The 10,203-nt window shown below is 36.6% G+C and overlaps 6 protein-coding genes across 6 annotated transcripts; 4 read left to right on the top strand and 2 right to left on the bottom strand.

The window, feature by feature from the left end:
* Positions 1-259: 259 nt before the first annotated feature.
* FDP41_010233 (uncharacterized protein) lies at positions 260-1,965 on the bottom strand (the record flags this gene model as incomplete). Its single annotated transcript, XM_044700509.1, has 4 exons — positions 260-570; positions 722-932; positions 995-1,406; positions 1,673-1,965. The coding sequence occupies 4 exons, from the start codon at positions 1,963-1,965 to the stop codon at positions 260-262; spliced, it is 1,227 nt and encodes a 408-aa protein (XP_044556217.1).
* A 1,218-nt stretch (positions 1,966-3,183) lies between these two features.
* Positions 3,184-4,654, top strand: FDP41_010232 (uncharacterized protein; the record flags this gene model as incomplete). The annotated part of the gene is made up of 3 exons (XM_044700508.1): positions 3,184-3,473; positions 3,556-3,865; positions 4,082-4,654. The coding sequence occupies 3 exons, from the start codon at positions 3,184-3,186 to the stop codon at positions 4,652-4,654; spliced, it is 1,173 nt and encodes a 390-aa protein (XP_044556216.1).
* A 214-nt stretch (positions 4,655-4,868) lies between these two features.
* Positions 4,869-6,133, top strand: FDP41_010231 (uncharacterized protein; the record flags this gene model as incomplete). The annotated part of the gene is made up of 2 exons (XM_044700507.1): positions 4,869-5,949; positions 6,036-6,133. 2 exons carry the CDS (start codon positions 4,869-4,871, stop codon positions 6,131-6,133), a joined length of 1,179 nt encoding a protein of 392 aa, XP_044556215.1.
* A 476-nt stretch (positions 6,134-6,609) lies between these two features.
* Positions 6,610-8,172, bottom strand: FDP41_010230 (uncharacterized protein; the record flags this gene model as incomplete). Its single annotated transcript, XM_044700506.1, has 1 exon — positions 6,610-8,172. One exon carries the CDS (start codon positions 8,170-8,172, stop codon positions 6,610-6,612), a length of 1,563 nt encoding a protein of 520 aa, XP_044556214.1.
* Positions 8,173-8,199: 27 nt separating this feature from the next.
* Positions 8,200-8,817, top strand: FDP41_010229 (uncharacterized protein; the record flags this gene model as incomplete). The annotated part of the gene is made up of 1 exon (XM_044700504.1): positions 8,200-8,817. The coding sequence occupies one exon, from the start codon at positions 8,200-8,202 to the stop codon at positions 8,815-8,817; it is 618 nt and encodes a 205-aa protein (XP_044556213.1).
* A 735-nt stretch (positions 8,818-9,552) lies between these two features.
* On the top strand, positions 9,553-10,041 carry FDP41_010228 (uncharacterized protein; the record flags this gene model as incomplete). Its single annotated transcript, XM_044700503.1, has 1 exon — positions 9,553-10,041. The coding sequence occupies one exon, from the start codon at positions 9,553-9,555 to the stop codon at positions 10,039-10,041; it is 489 nt and encodes a 162-aa protein (XP_044556212.1).
* Between the last annotated feature and the right edge of the window lie 162 nt (positions 10,042-10,203).

Here is a 10,203-nt window from a genome sequence, read left to right as displayed (position 1 = left end):
CGGCCGCCGCAGTAAAACTACTCAAACCCACTGGCCGCATTTTTTAGTGACATTTCCGTAGGGAGGGTTTGCCAAATGGAGAGAGGTATATTTTTCGAGGTTCGAATGGATCGCGTGGTGGAGACTGTACAGTAACAAGCAATGATTCCATGCGCGGGTTTGTCCATTGAGAGAGAATCATGTCTCTTTCGCAGAGGTTGATTGTTCGCGAACAGTCGCTCAATAATTAATTAGATTCACTCGCTGCAAGACATTAAATTTATAGGAATGCAGAATTGACTTTGGCTTGTTCGTAGAGCTCTTTCAATCGAGTTTCGAGTTCTTTTCGTTCATTTTCATCCTTACAGACATTGAGCTCTTCTTTGACACTTTCAATGAGAGCTAGGAAGAGCATTTCATCTTCGTCACTATTTCCAAATCCTTCATAATTGTCATTGAGAGAGCTTGGAACAATCATTTGAGGATAGGAAGGTGATTGGAAGAAGGAGTCATTGTGAGCAGCTTCTCTTGGTATGGAAATTTTTGAGGATGCAGAAGGGTTCTTTTTCGCTGGTGACTCTGAGGTAGAATCTAAAAATCAGTAAAGTATTCTCCTTCTCCATGTTCAAGAGCAACTGGGTATGGTGTCATCATATGGAAAAATATGGTGTGTTGTTAGAATGGATTCAAAAGTGATGGACATCTTAACATGGAATACATTCTAATTAGTCATGATACTTACTTTGTCGACCTTTTTCTGTCACAACTCCTACGTCATTCTTGTGAGCCATTGAACCTTTTGGAATATCCTTATTTTCCAATTCCTTATCATTGCTAACAAGCACATTGTAGAAGAAGATGCACACAGAGTCATACATAAAATCGGGTCTTGCACTATTGTGATCTCCTTCGAATCGAATCATATTCTTGTCACCTGCATAGGTTTCATAGAGCTTTTCAGAGTGATGAATTTTGATAAAATCATCATTCTCGGCATGAGCAAAAGTGCAGGAACAAAACAGGAGCCAGCACATTCAATAGGTGCACATGAACGAATATCAAAACCAGCTTTTCCAATAATTGATTTTCTAATAAGATTAATACCCATTTTGATCATCTTTTTCGGTATCCAAGATTGATACGAGTGAACGAGTTCCATTGCTAAATCTTCCAAAGATGTGAATGGACTGTCAACAACAATTCCAGCAATACTTTGATCTATGGATGCATACATGATGGATGTAGCAGCACCCATCGATCGGCCCCACAAGCCAATTCTACTCACCCTCTTGGTTGACCATAAATATTCAACAATAGTTCCAACATCTTGCTTTTCGTAATTTCCAAGTGACACATAATCTCCTTCAGATAAGCCAGATCCTGTAAAGTCAAAAGCAAACACTGTTATATTGTATGGAAGTAAAATACTGTCATGTGTTGTAGTTTTGAATTTGAAAACGGGAGTTGAGTGTCGAGAACAAGAATGTATGATCATCATTGTGTTGTCAAAAGACCAAGCAGGTCATGTGATATGTGGGTCATGATCACACACGAATGGCACGTGCAGTATTGAAAATTGTGGGGCAAATGATATTTTTGACGAATGATTCCAATTAGACCAATATAAATATCAAGCACAATGTCAATCATAAAAGTTGAAGTGCGATAAATCCAAAGCAACTTTGACACTCACCTGACAGCGTCTAATGCATCACATCTTGATCCACAGTTACCATGACAATAAATCACGCAAGGTAACTTTTCCTTTGTTCTTTGCGATTCAATAGGTTGATAATGTGAGCATTCAATAACTTTTCCTCTCGAGTTTGTCAACTGAAAATCCTTTCTTTCAAAAATTCGATTATCAAGAGTAAATAATTTAGGTCCGAGTGCAATAGAGGGTTCATAGATACATCGTTGGGGTCGGATGATCAAGTTACAAATCTCATCCCATAAATTTCCAATGTTTTTGATATTAAAATTCATAGTGTACGATGAAAAGAGAGTGATGAGGAGGATATTTGGTATGGTACAGTAAAAGAAAATTTGGTGATGACAACTATAATAATAATAATTATAATGGATTATTCTGTAGTGATGAATTGTCGACGTGTTGTTGGAGATGGTGATGATGATGGACCACGTGATGACGATTTTTGAGTCCAAATTTGATAGGAATGACAACAAGGAGATAGAGAGCGGATATCGATATCGGGTCCAGTATTGGGAACAGGAGGAGAGTGATGATGTTTTGAGGTTGATGAACTTTGGGATTCAGAAATACAAAGAACACCACGAATATGTACGATTCGTAACGTGTTTGTTTGTATTCAAATAGAAATAGTCCAATTATATGACCACAGACTTTCTGAAAAGAAGAGGTCCAAAGGGATTTGAATATAATAATTGTAAGTGGGATACGATGATGATCATAGAGCATCAACAAACATACCCTAGCTGCAAGAATTGTGGTTCTTGATTCCGCGGAAATGTCAAAAAAACGAACGGAAGGGTTGCTCTATGTGGTGAATCGTCAGCGATATATTTTTTAGTGTTTTTGACTTCTAACATACCCTAGCTGCAAGAATTGTGGTTCTTGATTCCGCGGAAATGTCAAACAACAATGTCAAACAATGGCATGAAACACAAGGATACAATGTCTCACAGAATTAAGGACACTACTGTGGGAATATGAGTGATAGGTGGATAACGATTGGTGTTTCCTTCATTTTGTAAAGATGCGGATCATTAATGATGTACAAATGAAAAACATTTTTGCAACACAAATCATAAAAGTACAATTTCAACAATCTTTTCGAACCATTTGATGCAATTTACCATTTCAACACAAATCTACGGACGTTAAAGGTTTGAAATGTTCATTGAATGATACCTTGTTACTTGTGGAACTACTAGCCAATTTTTTTTGGAATTTGTAAACATGAACCTCACCAGGTAACCACAGTTTAGTGGTTGTGAAGACCAAAACTTTAGTTTCAATTCTTTGCACCTATACCTTCATGATGGCATTCAAAATTATAGAGTTTAACTTTTAAGAGTATCCAATTATTAAGACGTCTTTCAAAAAAATACATCCTGCAGAGCTTGAATTTCTTCAGGAGGTGCAAACGTTTGACTCTGCGTTAAAATTTTCTCTTTGAGTGATCAATCAACAACAACAACAGCAATAATACTCTTTCAAAGATGCTTCCCTCACAACATCCTGAAATTGTTTTACTGGATGATGATGATGATGATGGAGAGGATGATGAACAAATAACACCGATTCAATCATCGCTTCCATCATCTGCTCATCCTGTCTTTCCGAACACTTTAACCCGGCTCTTCCAATCGAGCACAAATCAACAACAGTCATCGGAAAGTATCTCCAATCATCTGTTGAATAGTATTCAATCCACAACAACAAATTCTATTAGAAGTAACCCCGTTATGTCATCCGTTGATCCAACGTTTGATGGAGGCTATGATACCATGTCTCCTATACGCCCTCCAAGAGAAAGCTTGAAGAAATGCAACAACAATTTGATGACTCCAGTGATGATGAATTGTATGAAGAAGAAAGTTTACAACTCACATTTGCAAAGCAAGCAGCAGTAACTCAAGTACTAATTCTGGTAATGCGACAAGTGCTAGTGAGGACTCTTCATCGTACTATGTTACTGGTAGCAATGCATTTGGTATGCTCGGAATTGGAAATATTGTTTCTGATAGTTCAAAGGTTACGTCTTTTACGCGTATGAACAACCCTGCCATTGTGCCATCAAATATTAAAATCATGGCTTGTGGACATTATCATACTATAGCCATCACGAAAGACAATCAAATCTATGCATGTGGAAAGAATAATTACGGCCAACTTGCAATGGTAAGTCATTCACACACCACAATTAATTTATAGTTATCGTAATATTTCAATTTATGATCATATAATAATGCAATTAATTTATTTTGAAAATTCTGTGGCTCAAAATTGGGTAAAATGTTTGAAAATTTCCACACATACGTGTTTGTTACAAACCCACTGTCATTTTACTCGAATTCATTCCTTTTTATTTGATGAATGTTGTTCACGTTGCAACAGGGAAATCTCACAAAAGTATTTCCAATTTTCAAAATGGTAGAATCTAGCATGAATGGAATACCAAAAGAATTAATTAGAGACGTAAAATGTGGCAGATATCATACCATGTTCATTACAGATCAAGCTACAGATAATGTGTGGGTTTGTGGAAAAAACAAATCTGGCCAAATGTCACTTCCTTCAGCCAATATTTATCCTTCTCCCACTCGCCTTGTAGCTCAATTTTCAGGAAAAATTTTGTTTGCTTCTTGTGGATCTGAATTTACATTTATCAAAACCACCGACGGTGTGTATTCGTGTGGAGATAATTCAAGAGGTCAATGTGGACTTGGAGTGGACACTCTCCAAGTGAAATCCTTCAAACCACTCAAAACAAGCTTTTCTAGACTCAATATTGTACAGATAGAATGTGGAGAATTTCATTCTCTGTTTTTAACCGCTTCAGGAGAATTATGGGGCTCTGGTACAAGTGTGAATGGCCAACTTGGCTTTGATCCACAACTACTAGGTAAACAAAGTGTGAATAACCCTATCAAAATTGATACTCCCTCAATGAGACAATTAAGCAAATAAGATGTGGCTTCCATCACTCTGCTTTTTGACTCTAAGTGGAAAAGTTTATATTTGTGGCAGGAATGGTGACGGCCAGTTGTCGTGTGGTGAACAAACACCTAGACTTTTCACTTTTACGCATATACCCATCTCGGCCTCTTCTCTTAGTCATCACTTTGTACAAGATCTTTATTGCTACTCGTATTATTCCATTGCCATCACAGACAAGATGGAAATGTTCTTGACAGGATCCAACAAGTGTGGTCAATTAGGTACAGGAGAAGGTCAACGAGTGGACAAATTTACGCGCACATTCAAACATCGTGTTAAGGCTGTATATTGTGGCAGAGACACCTTAATGGTGGAGGCTGAAGATAGAGAGTATAATGAAGCTATTTACGATGACACTTTTGGAAAGATGTTGAACTTTGAAGATTCGAATTTGATTCCTCTTCTTGATTCATTCATTATTTGTAGCGATGGAAAGAAATTCCCCATTCTCTACGACTTTGTGATAACACGCTTTCCACTCCTAGAGAAGTATTCAAAAGAGGTCACAGAAGAGAGCAGTGTAGGCTCCTCCACAGAACCTCCTACCAAGAAGAGAAAATCTGGTGGTGATGATAGAACCATGAAGATAATTGACTTAACTCCTATTGCAACACTTTCGAGCAATTCTATTCTAAAGCTATTAACATACATCTGTACAGACGTGGTCGAGGACAGAGATAGCCCAAACTCTATACAGGACGATCTCAAAATTATACAGTGGATTACAGAAAATAGTGGCCTAGACTTCTCTGCGTCGTCTCAGGACACTTCAAACACCACTCGATTTATCAAATTAATTTTACAAAAGATTCTTACATCTATCACCAACACAACAGTTGTCAATGTATTGGGAGCTCTCCAGGTTCTCAAAAAGCATCCTTTGATTATTAACTTGTACAGACATTGCATTGCATTAATTCGAAAAATCGAAAAGACCTATACCATTAGCGAAATTGCAAACTTTGATCAACTCTCAAGGGAGGCATTACTGGAAACTCTAACATATGGAGAGAATTATCACTGCCTAGGCTCAAGTGACATCTCAGTTCCTCCCTCATCATTTTCAACAAATTTGGAACAATTATTTAACAACACTCAAAAATCTAATGGAAACATGGGAGATGTTACTTTATTGCTCAACAAAGAAGGCACCAGGGTATTGTATGCTCATAAGGCTATCCTTGCTGTGAAATGTGACTTTTTCAAACTTAAATTTACTTCTGGAATGGGTGACATGGATTCAAGACGGGTTGAAATTTATGAATGTAAGTAGTATGCATGTTTTTATTTCTCTTTGCAACATTATGCCTAATACGTACGTTATTCAATGACTATTATTTGCTTATCACAGATGCTGATGAAAATGAGATTCGTGCTCAAGAGGAATTTATCAGATATCTGTACACTGACAAAGTTGAGCTCACAAAAACAATGCCATTAGCTTCTTGACGAGATGGAATTTCTATTCAATGGACATCAATCATCCCATTAGCGTGAAATGTCAAGAAATTATTGTTGATGGATTGAATGAGCAAAACGTGTTAGAGTTCCAAAAGTCATTCTTCCTCGACCGATCCTCTCCTTATCATCATCTCAGAAAGGCTTGCATTCAAACCTTAATCAGATATTGGCCATCCATCAATGAAAGGTATTCCAAGAGACAAATCATGGAATACATGTCGTTTGATCGATATATCAAAGTCACACAGGCCTATTTGAAAATATTTACAAAGCGTACTGCTAAACTTCAGCAACAACTGCAAACTGTTCAACAACTGCAAACAACCCCAACAGCGCTTCAGAATTGATGAGCATGTGCATCCAATAAACAAGACAATACGCAGACAATTTACTTTCCTTGCATGATAGAAATACTATGATCCCAGGATTACTCTGTTGGGAGGATGTTAAATTGAGGGTATTCTCTAGAATAGCCACCTGGCAAGAAACCACAACAATCCAAAAAGAATGAAGCTTGTCACAACCACATAAAATCGATGATTTGAAAAAGGACCTCCATCCTCCATTCCATCATGGTCCTTTTCATCTACTCCGTTTGTTTCATCAAAATCGCAATAATTATTCTCTCTCGCCAATACTCGACGTCTCAATTCATCTCTCTCTTGCTCATTGTCACATCGAACCACTCTCATTTTCAATCCAAAATGATCAGAAGCAAACAAGTAGTCATAACCAGAATCCACCTTCATTAAGGAAGAAGCATTCAAACAGAAACGAACGATCTTCCACCACAATGGCACTCTCCATTTGGCACGATTAGTAATCCGGGGTTCATCATTATTCGTGACCTCATTCAACAACTCTTGATGATGTGGCAAAGATCTCTTGTTGCTAAAAAACAATTCTCTCAACGGCCGATTGGCAAATAATTTAACTTTGCAAGATGGAGCACACAAGCTCGATTCATGCATTAATATACGGTCTAATCTCATTCTTCGAATTTCCATTCCATAAAACATCCATCGCACCAAATCATTCAAACTCGAATCAAATGTGTAACCTTTCGAAGTTCGTGTCTCATTCCAAGCATCAATAAAATTCATATCAGAAATGACAACGTCTTCCTTTTCATCATGCAAATTTAAATCTCCCATTAAAATAACATCTAATTTTGAGTTAGTGGAACCTTCATCATTTTTTGTAGCTCTTTGCAACAATGGATGAGAAATGATGGCCAATAATTCATGCCGCCGCTTCATTGCAAATTCTGTCATGGCAGTAGTATGTGCTCCAATGATACATAATTGTGCGGAATGATCGGTGACGGTAGTTCTATTATTGAACATGTTCGAATGCATTTTGGGCACATGTGAAAAGAAGGCATAAATCACTGGACGACTTTCATGGATTTTCAATTCCATATACATGTAATCTGGAGCATATTTTGAGAGAATTAAGTTTCCCATTTTTCTTCCTAATGATTCATTCAAAGTGTCACTTGTTCTCAAGCTGCCAAATGAATGATCATTTTCAACTTTAAAAATGTCACTAAAATAGTAATTCGTTTTGAAAAACTCATCTTGTTGCAAGATTTTCAAAAACTCTGCAGTAACTTCATTCAACACAAGAATATCGAAATTTTCTTGTTTCAATAACTGAACTGTGTATGCGTAGCGTTGTCTCGACCGAATGATGGGTTTAATAAAAAACGGCACCAAATCAAACAAGACGTTAAAAGTTCCAATTTTTAAACCCAACTCACGAGATTCTCCAATCAATCCTTCCTTCTCATCATCATTTTTCATTGATTGAAAAAGATACTTTTCCGATGGAATTATTTTTGAAAGCAAGCGAGTCCATTCTTCTAAATCTTCACATTGTTCCGTGCTATTACTACAACTAGTCAATGCTTTAAAACGATTTTCATAAAATTTCCATTCCTTCCTCCGAGTGGAACACTTGGCAATTTTCAAACGGACGCACGTGCGGGGAAGATTTGGTTGTTGTTGTTGTTGTTGGGAGGACATTTTTTTTGTAAATTCGACGCAAAAAAAATGAACACAAATGAAGACGTTGTAATGAATAGTATCAACCAAACATTGATGACCCACTCAGAAGCTTTCGGAATCATCTTTAAACATATTGAGAATTTCTCAAAAACATTGGACGGATTATCTAACCACATCAATAATCGGAAACAAAAGGTAAAGTCAGTTAAATTAGTCTCCGACAGCAACCAACCAATTAAACCTAAACAACCTCTTCCTCCAAAAACAACACTCATAGAACAAACTCCATCCCCTGCACATCCTTATCGAACTGATGGACCATCAAACCAAATATCTAAAATCAAAAATATTACACATCCAACAAACAAATCGAAAATCAACAATCAAAATAAGACAACAAACTTCATCACCAACACAAACCTCACCAAACCAATTGAAACAAGCACAAACCTCATCAAACCAATTGAAACAACTTCAAAGCCCCAAAGTCAACCCCAGCTTCAATCTAAGAGCCCACCTATCAACACCAGCTTCAACCTGAATGAATCGCAATCGTCATACTTGCAAATAGCCAAGACAGCCAAGAACATTACATTTGATCCAACAAAAAACTCCGCAAATCAAATCCTACAATACAACAACAACCATGTACCCTCCTGCTAAAAGAGCTAAAACAATTAACTATTCTCACTGTGTATCTATTTACCTCAGTAAGCATATCGACTCAGACATCACTGAATTTATTACAGATGCAGTCAAAGAAAAACTTACATCATGGTACATACCTAACAACAAGACGCACGTACTCCAACTTGTCTGTAACAATCATGAAGATTATGTATCAACCTTGGGAATTTTAAACTCACAATCAACAAGAGACTCCAGTCCATTCAAATACGTTGTGACTCCTATGAATTTCTCACCAGCTGAACACACCCTCAAATATCATACTTCATCATATGACGAGATGATGAAGTATACTACACATTATCAAAAATTTTTGGAAAAGAACTAATGGAGTTAAAGAAACTAATACCAGTTATGACAGAGTCCAAAAGCTTTATAAAATCAGAATAGCAGTTGAATCTCTTGAAGATAAAGAATATTTTATGGCAAGGAAATATTCTGAATACCGATCCATTGACCAGATCATAACAGAATCTAAGCTTAACTGCTCTTGCAATTTTTCATCCCTCTACACAGAGAAAGATATCAAAACTGCGATACAAAAGATGGTGGAAAAAAGCAACTGTGTCTTCCAATCAAACCACTTAGAGATTATTAACAAACCTAGCCCATATCGCCCTGGAGAGCATTATTATATAGCCAATTACAAAGCAACTAATGTTGCAGAATTGGAAAAAATTACAAAATTCCCAACAAGTATCACTCCACCAAATGGCACAAAACCAACCTCAAAAAACTCATATCTACAACCAAATATTTGGTAGAAAAATTCAAAAACAACAAGAAAACGAAGTGACTGGTGCAACCAATAATTTCCAATTCAATAATGACCTCTCAGCATTAGAAAAGAATCACAAATCACTTCAAGTAGAATGTACTGAAAACTCAATCAAACTGGAATCACATTCTAAACAAATACAAAACATCACCAATACACTAACAGACCACACAAAATCCATACAGACCATTTTTGAAAAACTCAACGAAATAGCTTCCAAAATGGAAAATATTGAATTACATTTGACAAAACCGTACCATCAATTAATTCATGAATCCAAGGATGATGTAGAAGATGAAGATGATGAATCTTATCACCCAAAACCAAATGAAAATAGTGATGATGAAATGGAATATGACGAAGAAGAAGATATAGTAGAACCTAGAAGAGGTGATAAACCTCTTGGAAATAAGAACAATTAAGTCACCAAAATGTAATTTGAAAATTGGCTGTTTTAACTGCAACGGGCTCATAAAGACAGCCACAAAAGAAATATTGACAAATGAAATCAAAGGGATGTGCTACAATCATAACATCCAAATCATGTCAATTACTGAAACACACTTAAAAACATATGAAGATCA

Source organism: Naegleria fowleri (assembly GCF_008403515.1).
Source record: "Naegleria fowleri strain ATCC 30894 chromosome Unknown tig80, whole genome shotgun sequence".
Classification (NCBI taxonomy): Eukaryota; Heterolobosea; class Eutetramitea; order Acrasida; family Naegleriidae; genus Naegleria; species Naegleria fowleri.
This window is presented reverse-complemented; position numbering and strand designations above follow the sequence as displayed.